This window comes from Saccopteryx bilineata, chromosome 10 (assembly GCF_036850765.1).
Source record: "Saccopteryx bilineata isolate mSacBil1 chromosome 10, mSacBil1_pri_phased_curated, whole genome shotgun sequence".
NCBI lineage: Eukaryota > Metazoa > Chordata > Mammalia > Chiroptera > Emballonuridae > Saccopteryx > Saccopteryx bilineata.
In genome coordinates, this window is record NC_089499.1 from 67,848,136 (window position 1) to 67,865,439 (window position 17,304).

The window sequence follows — 17,304 nt, forward strand, 5'->3', positions numbered from 1 at the left end:
TGTAAGGAAAGAGAGCTGGGGAAAGGGAAGGCAAGAAGAGAAACAAACAGGTCCTGCTGACCCCAAAGCTGTACTGCCTCTGCTGAAATGCGTTGAGTGCTGTTTTAGAAATGCCATTTTGAGATTCCATTTCCTTCCCTAAGGGTCTTTCTCTTACCACTCTCCAAAGCACTGCACCTGTCAGCTGCCCTGGTTCAACACGTGCCAACAAGCTGCCATCTATAACACACTCGGCACACACCTAGCACTCGAGAAGAGAAGCGCCCATCGTTCTAATTTCAAGACAGCAGTCTCATGTGAACACTCCAAAGGTGTCTTCTTTGTTCCTCAAAGCACGCATGGAAGGCCACCAGAGGGAAAGGTGTAGCGCAGAAATCAGGAAGCCATGTTTCAGAACCACACTGGAGAAACAAGGAGCCTGGTCCTCCTCCCCAAACCCTCAGGAACAGACAAGCAGGTCTTGGATTGTCCTCAGAGACCCCAGAAGCCAACTTCTCAACAGTGTCATTCCTTGACTGAGAGCTCACACTGTTCACTGGATTCACAAAAACATCTTACAAACAGCAAACTTGTCTTTACAGTACCAAAAGCTTAAGGTGACTACTTTTACTATCTTTAATCTATCTTCTGAAATTTTTTTTCTCAGAAGTGAGAAGAGGAGAGGCAGAGACAGCCTCCCACATGCACCCGACTGGGATCCACCGGCATGCCCACTATGGGGCGATGCTCTGTCCATCTGGGGGGTTGTTCCGCTGCAACTGGAGCCATTCTAGCACCTGAGGCGGAGACCATGGAGGCATCCTCAGTGTCCTGGCCAACTCTGTTCCCATGGAGCCTTTGCTGTGGGAGGGGAAAAGAGGGATAGAGAGGAAGGAGAGGGGGAAGGGTGGAGAAGCAGATGGGCGCTTCTCCTGTGTGCCCTGGCCGGGAATTGAACCCGGGACTTCCACATGCCAGGCTGATGCTCAGCCGCTGAGCCAACCAGCCAGGGCCCATCTTCCGGATTATTTTCTCCAAATAATTTATACTTGGAGTTAAGTCAAACATATTTTTATAATTTACTTCAATGAATCAAACCTAACAGCAAAGTATATTTTATACTTAAACCATAAACACACACACAGACACACACACACACAGACACACACACACACACACACACAGACACACACACACACACACACACACACACACACGATACTCTTGCTTACCATCCTTGAAAAACAACACACACAAAAAAATTTAACCAAGGATTTTTTTCCTTTTATTTATCCTAATACTGCCAGTTCTGAAACAAAGCAGTTGGAGGAAGAAATTTAGTAACTTTGATATGTCCCAAGATACATTTTTTTACACTGACAGTAAGCACATGTGACCTATTCTAAAAAAAGGATATTTTCCACTTCTTGCACAACTGGAGCAGATATAAACATCAGCCTGTGCACATTGCACTGCAGAACTCAAAGGGAATTAAACATACTCACACACATACACTTAAATCAATTCTATAAATAGCAGTACTCAGGAAAAGGAAAGCTCCAATCACTCACAAAACCAACATTTAGAACCCCACTTTAATCAAGTCTTCCATCAAATCATACTAGGCAAGTAATCTGCATAATAAGATTTGAACATCTGCCAGGTAAGCCTCTTCAATTTTGTCTATTTTGCTTCAGATATGCTCCGAGATTGCTATGCAGAGGGGAAACTGCAATCATGACAACGCCAGCATGAAGGAATTATCGCCTCTAGGTGATAATTCTAGGTGCTAGGCACTCTGTGAAGCACTTTTACACATTTATTTCCACCTGAAAACTTCCACAACTCTAAGAGGTTCTATTGGTCCAACTTCATAGGTGGAAAAACTGAGACCCCAGGAGGTTCAGTGTCCTGGACATAGATGCAGCAGTTAAGCGGCGAGGCTGAGGGCACAGTGCTCCAGCCCAGCTCCCTCTGAATCTGTCTGCATGCATCCAGTCTCCTTGCCAGCACCAGGTGGCCGCTGAACACGAGGAAGAAGATCTGGGACTCTGGTTGGAAGTTTAAAAAGCAACCAAACACCCTAACAGTCTATTTTAAGGTATGCCCTCCAAGGCATCTAACATTTTATTTAATGTTGTAGAGAAATATATTTTAGCATTGCTTGGCCTTAAAACCAAGCTTAAATATCTATTCACAAAACTGCTCCCCAGTTTCCGTTCCTCTGTTCAAGTCCCAGTGCTGACGCCCCCCTCCCCATGGTGATGACACTCTGTCTTGTATGTTGAGCAGGATCCATATGTCCTCTCCCCTCACCGCGTGAGGTGAAACTTGGAGAATGATGGCATGACACCCCTTCTCACAGTCATACATAGAGCCCTTGACACACAGTATAGACTTGTGCACAAGAGCCAGACACCCTCCAACTGAATCAGGTCTACCTACTGCCTATGCCTCAGTTGCCTTCTTTGTAAAATGAGAGTGATAAAAACACATACGCCCAAGGTTTAAGTGAGGATTAATTGTGTTAATACAAGCAACATATTCAGAATCATACCTGGTATATAGTTAAGCACTATAAAAGGGTTATCTGTTTTTTAAATTATAATTAAGATGTCATTAGTTTTTATTTATTATTATTGCCTCATGCAGTTATTGCAAGATTAAGTTAATAACATAAAAACACTTAGAACTGTGGCTGATACATGCTTAGTAAATGCTAGCTAGCATTATTGGTGTTACTGTGCACGTATCAGGATTCAACAGATACCCAATGAATATGAATTTTTATATATGTGCTGATGCCGCAACAGCTTTTCTTAAACCAGCTTAAAGAAATCAAGTATTGAAACAAAAATATAAAATACAAAAAATTTGTCTGAACACCTCATTAGAATGAAAGCAAAGAAGAATTTACTAAAATTGGAATCATTTTATTGTAACAACACTGGTTTTAGAGAACAAAGCCAAAGCCAACAAATACAAAACACCTTCCAGAATTTCAGGACTCACCACTAAGTAACAAAATCACAAGAACCACATCTGCCAACTTTCACTGAGCACTTACAATGTACCAGGCTCCATGCTAATACTGTTCCAGTCAACGTCACAGTTAATGTTCCTAAGATCAAGAAGGCAGGTCCCGATATTCCAGATGAGGAAACTGAAGTCAGAGGCCATCCACCCTGCCATAGGTCACTCAGCTAGTTAGGGACAGACAATGCTATTAATCTCCATGCTAGTGGCTCCCTACAGATTAGACAGACCAAAAAAAAAAAGAAAAGAAAATTTTCAGACCACTAAAAAAATAAAGTTTTGTTTTTCCAAGAATGGATTATCACTTCATAATGGGCATATTGATTGGAGAACAAGGCTCTGGCCAGGTTGCTCAGTGGATAGAGCATCATCCTGGCACACAGAGATAGCAGGTCTGACCCCCGTCAGGGCGTGTATGAGAAGCAATCAATGAGCGCACGACTCAATGGAAAGAGCTGATGCTTCTCTCTCTATCTCTCTTCCCCTCTCTCATTTCCTTTCTCAAATAGGTGAAAATTTATATTAATAAAAAGGAAGATAGGAGGGAATATCTCAGAATACATCTATGAAATGGCAACAGCTTTATACCAGAATATGTGCCTGTGACTCTACAGGTGATATAAGTCTTTTTCTTGCTCATTTCACCATAATCCTGTGAAAACTTCATATGCCTTTCTATGAATCAGAATTTAAGAACCACCACTATATTCTGACCTGCCATGATACAGTAAAAACTCACTTTAATTCCAATTTCTCATTTTCAGGAAGTTATCTAAAATTTTGGGAAGAGAAAATAACTGACATTAGATTCAGCCAATTTTGAAGTCTGTCCAGGAAAAGGGCATTAACAATACAAAGCCCACAGAATTGAGTAAATAAAACAAAAGGAACATGAACCTGAAGATGCTAACATATTTTAAAATGATTTATTCAGGTCCCAAAGACCTACAGAGAGTTTCTTGGCAGTTAGGAGCTTATGCAATAGCCTGACCTGAGTGCGCTAACATGTGAATTCCGGGTTCAGCCACGACATTCGGCGCTTTTCCTCTACCATTACCATTCAGAGCACATTCCCATGACACACAAAGGTTTAAAAAACCTGTTGGGGTCACCAAGCTGCAAATAATTCATTGGGACCTTTTCTCATAGCATGGGTCTTCCTGCAACACAGCTTTGCCAGTAAGTAGGACCAAAATGTGGTTCTCATCATCTAAATCCAGCAGCTTCACATTCCTAAAGGCAGGAGGTCCGGATTAGGAAAGAAACGTGGCCTTCTTCATGAAACACTTTCCTATCTGAGCTTAGCACAAATGGAGAGTATATAAAGGGCTCTTGTGAGAGACGCCAGTGGTATCTATTTTAAAAGGAATGCAATGTTGAATGCAAAAACAAAAACCAAACACTCTTTGTGCTGGACACTGTTCTAGGCCAGTAGTTCCAAAACAGGGTGACTCTGCTCCTCACAGACACTCGGCAATGTCTGAAGACATTTCTGGTTGTCACAACTGGAGGAGGGGTTCAACCGGCCTCCAGTAGGCAGAGGCATGACATGCTGCTAAAAACCCTTCAATGCTCAGGTCAGTGGCGATTCCCTTCTGTTGTAATGACCAAAATGTATCTAGACATTGCCAAACGACTGGGAGGCAAAACTGCCCCTAGGGTGGGAATCAGTTTGAACAGGAACATCATGGCTGCTATGTTGAAAACCCACAGGAGCAGGTAAAGATGAAAGGCAGGGGACCAGTTAAGAGACTACTGCAATAACTCAGGCGAGGGCTGATGGTGGCTTGGACCAAAGTGAAAGCAAAAGAGCTGATGAGAAGTAGAAAGATTCTAGATTTATCTTCAACTCCAACAGATATTCTTGAGAATAAAACTGATAGACAAATAGCAACAGCAGACTTAACACCTTTCAATTTCCATTTCCTGAAGACTCATAAGAAGGAAGGTATCCCATCTAAGACTTAAGACAACAAGTCATTAGGATGTGTGGCCCCTGAATGATGTGTGACCCCTCATGATGTTGATAATAATACATTAGACAACCATGAAAATTTTGGGGAAATTTTGCCAACCCCATATATTTATTCACAGATTTTATTTAATTGCTTTATTGCAAAGAGCATGTGTCTGTTCCACAGCTTGACAACTTATATTTTATTTTATTTCTTTTGTATATATTTTTCCGGAGTTAGAAGTGGGAGGCAGTCAGACAGACTCCCGCATGTGTCCTACCAAGATCCACTCAGCATGCCCACCAGGGACGATGCTCTGCCCATCTGGGGCATTGCTCCATTGTGGCCAGAGCCATCCTAGCGCCTGAGGCAAAGGTCATGGAGCCATCCTCAGTGCCCGGGCCAACTTTGCTCCAATGGAGTCTTGGCTGCGGGAGAGGGAGAGAAAGACAGAGATGAAGGAGAGGGGGAGGGGTGGAGAAGCAGATGGGCGCTTCTCCTGTGTGCCCTGACCAGGAATCCAACCCAGGACTTCCACACTGGGCCGACGCTCTACCACTGAGCCAACTGGCTAGGGCCCAGTTTGACAACTTTTTTAAATTAGCCTTTCTCTCTATACAGGTTCTGTTCCATACCTGTTTCTAGCTTCAGCATGTAAAGTCATTACTTATCCCATACCACACTTTGCCTGACACATGCCAGCTAGCTACCAAGCACGTTCATTCACCCTTGCAAGTAATTTATTGCCAACTCTGAAAAAGAAGAGGGCAAATCCTTCAACATGAGATTCATAACCCAAATAACATTTGGGTTATTCCAGGTGGTGTTTTCATCTCTCTCTCAAACTCATTTAATGTTATCTATCAGCTACCATAAAAAATGGTCCTAACAGTCCAGTTAATTCATTTTTTTTTTCAGGACAACACTCTCTCTCTCTCTCTCTTTCTCTCTCTCTCTCTCTCTCTCTCTCTTCCTCTCTCTCTGTCTTCCTTTGCCCCTCATTCTGGCTATCTAAGCATTTGCTTATAGAAGCAAAAGCAGAGACTGCTCAGTAAACACTGGTCCCTTCAGCTGAGTGCACATAAAGCCCCAATGAGCATGATCAACAATACCCTTTGCACAATATTACTCAAAACTCCCAACCCCCAACACACACAATCAATGCTCACACACAAGACAGACATTGTGAAGAGAAATCACCAACTACAGGCTGGTTGTATGCGTCTAACTGCAGAAGTCTCCTTCCAATCTCCATTAGCATCTGCAAAAAGGCTGCTTCAGCAACCGGGTCAATGAGTATGCTGTTCAGCCTCTCTTCCCCACCTAGGACTCGAGAGTGTTGACAAGGCCCTGAAACAAACATACCTGGGCTCCACTTTCCACTAGAGCCAAGTACCAGCCCCGCACGCAGAGGTAAAGACTAGACACCCCCTCATCTAGATTCAATTATTCCCCTTCTTCGTTCACCCTGATTCCTGGACCTCCCCACCTCCCCTCCCCTGCTACCTGGGCCATTCCTTCAGGTCCTACCCCAGTGAGGGACCGGCAGGGAGGTTTGAGATGGATACAGGAGCACTCTGAACCTTCCAGTTAGGTTACCTTCTCTTACCCACAACTGAGAAACAACCATCTCTTCTCTCAAAGCTCCAAATGACCATCTTCCTCTTAGTAAACATTGCAAATGTTCGGAGTGGCCACAGGAGTGAGAGAAAGGAAGATAGGAGCTAGAACAGTAAATGGGCATCAGAGGTGTACAGGGCGCCAGAGCAGCAATGTCTTCACTCCTCTCCTAAAACGTTTTTTAAGTACCTAGCTAATTAAATACGTGTCACTGCCACGCGGGGGGCACTCCAATTCCCTCCAGTTCCAAGGCGCTTTCCTGTCCAGGGACGGCCCGATTTCAATGGGTCTCTCTGGCCCAGAGTTTAACCTGGACGCGAAGACACACCCACCGCTGCCCCCGCCCGTCCCGCGCCCCCAGCGGCTGCCAGGCAGGTGAGAGGCGGGGCTCGGGGAAACCGCACCGGGAGGCGGTCAGCTCTTCCCGGAGGGGCTGATCAGACGAGGGGACAGCAAACGAGCTAATTACTTCCCTCCAACTTCGCGCCTCGATCCCTCCCCCCCCCCCCCAAGCTCTCCCTCCGAGTCCACAGCCCACTGGGATCTCCAGGAAAGGGGTTCTCTTGAAACTGTTTTCCTCCTTTCCAGCCGGCCAGCCGCCAGGCCCCACGCTCCTCCGCCGGGTCGCGCCCCAGCCCCCACCGATCTCAGCCGCAGGTATCCCCAGTCGAGGGTGCCCTGGCCGGCCGGCTGCCGTGGGCTGTCCGCGGCGCCCCCGATGTGCGCGTGGCGGAGCCCCCCACAGGCGCGCCGCGTGGGCCCAGACCCCCAATTGCGTGGACGCTCGCAAGGGCACGGGGTCCTTGTCCCGGAGCCCGCGCGACCGTGTCCCCGCACCCCAGCAAGGCAGGTGCCGAGGTCCCGCCGCCGCCGGGCTCCCCTCGCTCCAGCTGTCACCACTCACCTGCTCTTCAGGGGCTGACTTTTGAGTTCGTAATAGGTTTTGGGCTCTTCGTGAAACTCCTCCCCGACTTCGAAATCCGGCACGATCCCCGACTCCGACTGCATGGCTCCGGCTTCCCGTCCTCCCACGGCTTCAAAGTGACCACGAGCCCGGGACGAAGGGGAAGCGGCGGGGCCTGGGTCCCGGAGCGCGCGCCCCGCGCAGTGCCCAGCTCAGCCCGCCGCCGGCGCGGCCACCCGGCGCGGGGGTTCACACTCGGGGGCGGGCGGGGCCGCCCCTCGCGCCGCCTGGGATTGTAGTTCAGCCGGGCGGGGCTTTCCCGGCTCGTCGGGGCAGCGGCTCCGGCGGGAACTACAAATCCCAGAAGGCCAGGCAGGCAGGCAGAGGCGGCGTGGTGGACACCGCCGGGCAACTCCTGTTTGGATTCATCTTCAATGTCAGCAGCTCCTCTCCCTCCTCTCTCCCCGCTTGCCTCAAGGGTACAGACTTGGTCATTGAATATGAATAAGGACGAACTCAGCCTACTTTCTTACCGTCACCCCTCCTCCCAGCTCAGACATTCGAGAGGAGAAGTCAAGTCCTTATTTAAAAATAATAATAATAATAATAGTGAGGGATTTGGCACTAGAAAGTTTTAGCCCTCAAATAAAAGGATTCCTTCCAGCTTGCATGCTTCCCAGAGCTGCTACGACAAATCAGTTTTTCCTAGGATTGTAAGAGTGCAAGAACTCGCCTTCACTTCGTAATTAAATATTATTGTAGAAAAAGCTGCTGTGCGTTTCTTTTCTATAATTCAGTCTGCGCTTTAACAATACTATCCATTCAGCAGAGTGGCTCTTTCCCCTTGATCCAATCTCCACTTCTAATCTAAAGCAGCACTTAAAAGGTTCTGTTCACTTAAAAAGGCACAAAGTAACAAAACAGCATCATCACTGTTTGTTTTTAATTTTCAGTCGACTGGGAGATCAGATGAGATTGTCCTAATATTTCAGGAGGGAAGTTGTGGAGCAATGAAATATAAAAGTCTCTCTCTCTCTCTCTCTATCTCTATCTCTCTCTCTCTCTCTCAATATCACACACACACACACACACACACACACACACACACACGCGCGCGCAGCTTCCCAGAACTCACTTAGGTAACTGAAAAACAGGCTTGGCTGTAGCTCACTTTTGTTTCCAGCCCTTTACTCTAGTTAGTTCCATTAAATTGTCTTCCTTCTTTTCAAGGTGTCTGGAGGCATCCGGGAGGCAGTAGAGAGTTAGAGGGTGGCATTTAAAGTTGGTACAGCCCAGAGTTGAAATCCTGAGTCCTTCTTTAAAGCTTTGGGTAATCTTCAGCATGTTGATTCCTAAAAACTTCATTTTTTCATCTCTAAAAGAGGAGATTGGCAAACTTGTTTCAAAAGATGTCACAATGTCAAATGTAAATAAAAGTGATTTGTGATCTACAAAAGTGCTGATCAATGCTCATTCTTTTATTTATTAGATCTTGAGGATACTCCTTTCAACTAACATTTTTTCTGTGAGTTTCTCCTTTCAGACTAAATTAAATGATCACCCTAGGCGAAAACCCTAAGGAGGCTTAGTCTAATGAGTGGGCATCTTCTAGGAGTGGCCCGTTTTGCCTCACAGTGAAATATTTTAATTTTACATCAGAAAAGATCTTAAGAGTTAAAGATCTTGAAATTCAGGGAAAAGTGCAGGAGGCACACCATATTACGGTAGCAATTACCAAATCCCACAATAAAATTTACTTTCAAAAACACTACTTTTAGGTCCTTTGCTATTCCATCAAAATATGGCAAAATATCTGAACGCTCCTGAAAAAAGTGGACTTTTTGTCCTCTAACTGTGGATCCCAGATTCCTTGACAGACTGATTACTGGAAACCAGATGTTAAAAGTTAAGAAGGGTTGGTTGCTCTCTGCCAGAAGAAAAGGAAAGATGAAACACAGAGAGAACATTTAATCTCGACTGCTGGTCCCACTTTCATTCTCAGTTTGGGTGCTTGAAATGTGGGGAAAGTGTTGATTTTCACAATGACTTGGGAGCATTACAGACATTTCAGGTGTTTGGATGAGAGATGCTATACATTTTGTACAGTGACAACCATTGTCCAAATATCAGAGATTTCCTGTTGAGAAACACTTGAGTCTTCCTAATCTTTTGGTTCTCCAGAAGCTTTTAAATCAAAGGAAAGCTATGGACCCTCTCCCCAGAAAATATAGATATAAACAAGTCCTATACATAATTTTTCTCTATTGATCCCTTGGAGAGTATCAAGGACTTAGTCCTGAAAATGCAGTTTATAACCTCTTTAGAACTGTCGAGAAAAAAAATCTGTTATGTCATCCATTATATCAAAGAGTGACCTGCTAGACCTAAGGGACCAAACCTGACCAGGAAAACCCTGTCAAAAAAAGCTAAGATTCCTGAACTTACCTCCAACTAAGTGTACCTTTCAGAGAGATCTCCAGGGTGCAGAGAGTTCTGAGCTGAGGATGCCTTGAGGTATACACAGATGGGTATTCTTTTCCCTACATCTTTTCTTCTAATCTCAATTTACTCTTGGTTCAGAAAAATTTATCTTCCATTATATATGGCAGGGTTATCGATTACAGCACCATCTGTTACCCAATGAGAGTAGATGTGTGATCTAATCATGACCAATGAGCGGGCTCCATTCTTTTAACTAAAGTAATTTCTTTAGGAGTGGACATAGGACCCTAATGTGACCAGAAGTTCGCCTTTGAATATTTCTGCTAGGACAACTGGGGAAAACTGATTTTTGGAAGCACGATGCTAGAAAGAAAACATTTTGAGCTAATTACTTGTGGTCACGTAGGGAAGCTGACACAAAAATAAGAGTGAATGAATTAAGATCAGATATCATCAGCAGTCGTACAAGTAAATATCCTTAGATTTTTCCAGGGATATAAACCAAAACAATTTTTTTTCTTTTTGCTAGAACAGTTACTATGGACTACCACATCTTTAATCCACATAGTAACACGTTGACTACCTGATAGATGGCTCCTGTAATTTCTGTTCATTAATGAATTAAACCCTAGGACTAGATACCTCTTCTTTTAAAAGGTGATTTAAGTCAACAGCTCCATACATTTCAACCAAGAGCTGTGCCTATTTAAAGCACAAAAGCAATGGCTAAAGATTGTAACTATTGTCACTAATAATAAGACTTATATTTATGAAACACTTTTACTTTGTTGCAAATGCTTGTCACATGTACATCTTATTTGAGATCATAAATCTCCAGAAAGGATAGATGAGCAAGGGTTGCCACCTTAGTATGCATTGAATGTGCACAAGACAGAAATATAGTATTGTGCTAGATAGCCAGACCGCAGAAAGGAACTGACTTCCTCTCTGCTCTCCAGAGACTCGCAGTCCAGGATTTGAGTCACAGTTTGTTTCACACTGAGCAACTACACATAAGGCAACCAGTAAATAATTGGTGGTTTACAAAAAAATTACAATTTAAAAAATTAATTTGTACTTTTATACCCACTTAGCTTAACAACTATTTCCAAAACACCTACTATGTGCCAGCCATATTATGTGCTAGGTATGGAGAAAATAGCAGTGATGAGCCCTATACAGTCCCTGCACTAAAGGCATGATGCTGGCCATGTTTGAATGAATACAGAGAGTGGTAGGGAGATGGAATGTTACAAGTGTCTGAAAAAGGAGAAACTACTGAGGGTAGTGATGGGGATGAAGTGAAGAATTCTTGGAGCTAAAGAAGGGGAAATTTGGGGTATAAAATATAAAACTCGAATCTAATAAAGCTGCTAGATCTATCCTCCAGTTTACAGGGAAAAGAAATGAGGAGGAACATGTTAATAATACCACAAGGATGCAATCAGACAAACCCAGAAATTGAGAAATTCTATAAGACACTGACAAATTCTTCAAAAAGTAAATATCATGAAATAAAAGGGCAGGGGGGAATGCCTATATATCTTTAAAGATTTAAAAGACACTAGGTACATATCTATCTCAATTTAAAAATGAATTTATAAAAAAGAGACACATCACTCAATATATTACATAGACATCATCTGGAGGCTGATTTGAACAACCTGTTGCCAGAATTCATCTTAGAACTTGGAGAATTTGGAAATGCGCTGGAATTAGATGGTATTAAAGAATTATTGTTTATTTTATTAGGTGTGACAGTGGTATTGTGCCTATCTTATTTGTTAAAGTTCTTATCTGTTCGTTAGAGTAAAATGTTGAAACTAGGTAATGCCTATGGAAGTTTACTATACTATTCTCTCAACTTTTGTGTACATTTGAAAACTTACATGACAGAAAATAAAACTTTAAAAAGCTGAGAGATACAGAGAGGAAACTGTCATAATGGCTTTTTAAAAAAAACAGGGTACACTTTCTGATAAAATTAGGTAACAAGGCATGTCATTCAAAAAAAGAAAATGGGCATGAGGAAGATATGGAAGCCAGGTTGCACCTTGTAGGTTTGAGGAAAGAGCCAATGGAAAGTGACTATGCTTGATTTACATTGAAAGAAAGTTATTGAAAGGATATTGAGTAGCACACAGACCCTCAGGAAGGGCAGCACAAGTTGGCACAAAAGCTGTGCAAATAAGAACAACTCCAAAAGGTATGCCACAGAACTGAACTAGTGAAGGCACCCAGCAGCACCATCACCGGGTCACTAAACATCACAGCTTGCACCTCTGACATGACAAGACCTAGGATGCTGGCAAGATGGATTTAGCTACAACCACCCAGTACCAGAATAGACAATGTTCCAGCTACGACACCTGCTTATCACCCAGTCCAAGGTCAAGGCTTGATTAGATTGCTGAATCTAGTTTTTGTGCCCCAAATTCTAACCAACTAAAGCCATCCAGAATATTTTCTTTCACTACCTTAGAGACTTGAGAAACTTTTTTAATAAATAAAGAAAACTATTTTGCAGTGTCCCTAACAGCAATACATTCAGTCATGAGTACCAAAATCCATAAAGTTTCCATACACCCCCTTAATAACATAATCAGATTCAAGTTTTATTTCTATTACTTGAAATATACATTTTTTTGTATTTTTCTGAAGTTGGAAACGGGGAGGCAGTCAGACAGACTCCCACATGTGCCCGACTGGAATCCACCCGTCATGCCCACCAGGGGGCGATGCTCTGCCCATCCGGGGCATCACTCTGTTGTGACCAGAGTCATTCTAGCACCTGAGGCAGAGGCCATGGAGCCATCCTCAGTGCCCGGGCCAACTTTGCTCCAATGGAGCCTTGGCTGCGGGAGGGGAAGAGAGAGACAGAGAGAAAGGAGGGGGGAGGGGGGAGAAGCAGATGGGCGCCTCTCCTGTGTGCCCTGACCGGGAATCGAACCTGGGACTCCTGCACGCCAGGCCAACGCTTTACCACTGAGCCAACCAGTCAGGGCTTTGAAATATACATATTTTAATAAGAATAGGATTGAAGAGTAATGAGACTATTTACTTACTTAAATAAATAAATAAATAAATAAGATGAGACAGGCCCAGATAAAGAGCAATATAAATAACAGAAAAATGCTGAGAGAAAAAGATGATGAGGGGTAAGGGAGGAAGTGAAAGAGGCAAGTTTTATGCACCATCCTCTCAGAATATGTCCTTTCTATGCATGCCAAGGCAAGCTTCAGACACTAGCCTGCCCTAAGAAAACAATCTAAACTATGCAAAATTCAGACATGAAACATATCAAGTGTAAAGATACCGGTAATTAATTTTCAAGTTATACATCTGCTTAGTGGCTTGTAAGACTTTTAAATTTTTTGGATATTGAATTTCTTTAAGAGTATGATGAAAATTACAGATTTTCTTATCAGAAAAAAAATGAGAAACCTGACTGGTGGTGGCGCAGTGGATAGAGCTTCAACCTGGGATGCTGAGATTCCAGGTTCAAAACCCAGAGGTCACCAGCTTGAACATGAGGTCGTGGCTTGAGCATGGGATCATCAACATGCTCCCAAGGTCTCTGATATGAACCCAAGGTAGTTGGCTTGAGGAAGAGGTCACTGGCTTAGCTTGAACCCCCTAGTCAAGGTATATATGAGAAGCAATCAATAAATAACTAAAGTGGCCCTGGACAGTTGGCTCATTGGATAGGGCGTCGCCCAGCATATGGATGTTCCAGGTTTGATTCCCAATCAGGGCACACAGGAGAAGCGCCCATCTGCTTCTCCCCCTTTCTCTCTCTCTTCCCCTCTCACAGCCAGTGTCTTGAGTGGGCACTGAAGATAGCTCAGCTGGACCATCAACCCCAGACGGGGGTTGCTGGGTCAGGGCACATGCGGGAGTCTATCTTGCCATGTCCCCTCCTCTTATTTAAAAAAAAGAAAGAAAGAAAAGAAATAACTAAAGTGACAGAAATACAAATTGATGCTTCTCATCTTTCTCCCCCCTGTCTGTCTGTCTATGTCTGTCTGTCTCTCTCTCTAAAAAAAGGTATACACAATATGTTATTTGCAACTTCAGAGGTGCCATGGACTACCCTGTGGTCATCCATGCTCCTCCAATAATCTATGCATCCTGGTCTGCCAAATATACTGTTCTTAAAAGTGCTGTACACTAACACTGTCTGGAGACACTGGAAAGGGGAGAGGGAAGAGGGCTGTGCTGTGTAGACCAGGAGAGGAAAGCGGTGTGCCTTCTCAGAATGTTGTCCATGAAACCATGTCACCAGAATTCACTGGAGTGCCAATTAAAATGCAGATTTCCAAGCCCAAAATCACAAATACTAAATTAGATTCTGAAGAAGCGGAGATTGAAAATCTGCATCTTTACCAAGCTCCTCAGCTAGTTGTTAAAACACTTGGAAATTTTAGAACCAGTACTGGTTCTCTCTCTCTCTCTCTCTCTCTCTCTCTCTCTCTCTCTGTCTCTCTCTCTCTCTCTCTCTTTCTCTTCTGCAGCCATGGCTCTATTAGAGTGAGTTGGCTGCAGGCAGTGAGAATAGCTCTGTGGCCGCTGCCTCCAGTGCTAGAAAGAGCTTGGTTGCTGAGCAACAGAGCAACACCCCAGAGGGGCAGAGCATTGCCCCCTAGTGGGTGTGCTGGGTGGATCCCAACTGGGGTGCATACAGGACTCTGTCTCTGCCTCCCCTTCTCTCACTGAATAATAATAAAATAAAAACCTACTAAAGAAAAAATTATTCTGACAATATTGAAATTATTCAAAAAACAGGGAGACCAGCCTCATCCAGGGCAAATATTGCAATAAACAGAATGACTATTGTTAGAGGGTTTGCGACAGAGGAGAGAGTTTGGGTTCAACTCCAAATACAAAAAGGAACATTTGGGGATTTATAGTCAAGAAATAGAATGGGGAAGGGGTGGAAGGTGGTCAGTAGGTAGAAAATTACTAAAAGAGTAGTATAATTCTTAGCTAAACTGACCTAACAGGATTCTCACGGAAGGCAACCTATCATCATATTACCTGGGGGCATGGGGGGATGGAAGGAAATAAGAAAGGTGATCAGATATCCAGAGTAGGGGAGAGGTGTTGGCTAAACCGACTTGACAGGATTTTTCTTAAAATTGTTCAATGCAAATGGAAGTCCAAAAGTGAAGATCTAGTAGGGAAGAGAATTCAGAGAAAACTGACTAAAGTTTGGTCAAGGAAAGACTCAGAGCAAAATAGTGCCTTTTCTAACTCATAAACCCCCAAACCAGGCCAGTGGCAGTAGGTAGCTGTCACCTGACAACTACAAATGCAATGGAGGAAGAATGGTTTGACCCTACAGTGTGGACTTGTGACTGCAAACCCAGACTGTGAGCAACCTAAGGGCTGGGGCCCTGCCTGTGATACATAATTAATAGCTGTCTGCTGAACAAATGAATGGATTAGCCATCCAGTCAAAGAAAACATGTTTTCTAGCAAACTCACATTGTTCCTTTTTGTGAAATTGCAATAATAATACAAAAGAAAATGGGATTTTCACTAGGTTGTCCACAGTATGCATTAGTGCATCAGGCAACTATTGATCGAACAAAGTAACTTCATCACTAGGACACCCTCCCAGTCTAAATTGATTTATCAGAGTAGAATATAGTCTAAGTCCCAGTGGCATTCCTAATAAGGAGGCTGAGATCTCTTCATCAGAACAAGCAGACACATTCAGACTTGCTAGTGGGTGATTTGGAGAAATATCATGGTGGAAAATATCGGAGTGAATCATATTTAGCACTTATTAAAAGAACTAAACTGAGAAACCAAAGTAAGCCAAGATGTAAGTGTGTTTCTTGTTGTGAAGGTTACAGGGATAAACCTCAAGGGATTTGATGTTCCCATCCATGTTAACACAAAAAGTTGTCAGAATGTTTTAAAAGACAAGGACTTGTTTGTCAGGTTACAGATGAAAATATATTTATCTTTGTTCACCCTAGAACACAATAGGAGCTGGGACTCAATTTACTGCTGCTGACTTGATTGGGTAACATTAAAATTTCAAGCTCCAGCCTGACCAGGCAGTGGCGCAGTGGATAGTGGAGCATCGGACTGGGATGCAGTTGACCCAGGTTTGAGACCCCGAGATCGCCAGCTTGAGCGCGGGCTCATCTGGTTTGAGCAAAAGCTCACCAACTTGGACCCAAGGTCGCTGGCTCAAGCAAGGGGTCATTCGGTCTGCTGAAGGCCTGTGGTCAAGGCACATATGAGAAAGCAATCAATGAACAACTAAGGTCTCGCAAGGGAAAACTGATGATTGATGCTTCTCACCTCTCTCCGTTCCTGTCTGTCTGTCCCTATCTATCCCTCTCTCTGACTCTCTCTCAATTCCTGTAAAAAAAAAAAAAAAAAAAAAAAAATTCAAGCTCCAGGGGTCAACAGACAAGCGCCTGCCTCAGGGCAGAAGAAGAAGGTTCTCGGGAACTCGGTATTAGAGATGAGTTAGAATAGACATCAGGGATGGTCAGAGGGCTGTGAAGGAATTAGTACTTGTACAACACATAGAACAGTGTTTGACACATGAGACATTCCATGCGAGGATTTTTTTAAAAATAAATAAATCTCTATTTCTTTATTCATTTAAAAAATATCTGTTTAGCCTGACCAGGTGGTGGCACAGTTGATAAAGCATCAGACTGGGGTGCAGAGGGCCCAGTTTTGAAACCCAGAGGCTTAAGGGCAGGCTCATATCTGGCTTGAGCACGGGTTCATCAGCTTGAGCGTGGAATTGCTGGCTTGAGCATGGGATCATAGACGTGACTCCATGGTGGTTAGTTTGAGTGCAAAGGTCGCTGGCTTGAAGCCCAAGGTTGATTGCTTGAGCCCAAGGTCACTGGCTTGAGCAAGGGGTTACTCGGTCTGCTATAGCCCCCAGTCAAGGCACATATGAGAAAGCAATCAATGAACAACTGAAGAGCTGCAACGATAAATTGATGCTTTTCATCTGTCTCCCTTCCTATCTGTATGTCCCCATCTGTTCCTCTTTCTGATTTTCTCTCTGTCTCTGTCCAAAAATTAAAAAAAAAAAAGTTTAGTATTTACTTTGCACCAGTCACATTTGAGAAAAACTAGTTGACTGATCCAGCTGAAGGTTTCCTAAGGTAGTTCAACATAAGCAAAAATAAAGAGTTTAAAAATGCATACCAGTAATCTGACCTCTGCAGAAGAGCACAGTGGCCAGCTTCTCACCCTGGCGCCACCATTTATTGGCCCCGTGTCCTTGAGCAGGATACCTCAATCACCTAATTCTCAATTTCATTAACTGCAAAAGGGAATAACAGAACCAAACTGGTTGTTATGAGGACTAAATAAGGAAATTGG

The 17,304-nt window shown here is 43.7% G+C and overlaps 1 protein-coding gene across 2 annotated transcripts in view; it reads right to left on the minus strand.

Moving 5' to 3' along the window:
- MITF (melanocyte inducing transcription factor) overlaps positions 1–7,746 on the minus strand; it is a 287,564-nt gene extending 279,818 nt beyond the window's left edge. For both annotated transcript variants that reach the window (XM_066244594.1, XM_066244593.1), the window contains exon 1: positions 7,495–7,746. In XM_066244594.1, the coding sequence (XP_066100691.1) occupies positions 7,495–7,598 (104 nt within the window). In that variant the 5' untranslated portion in view covers positions 7,599–7,746. The remainder of the gene's footprint in view (positions 1–7,494) is intronic.
- Between the last annotated feature and the right edge of the window lie 9,558 nt (positions 7,747–17,304).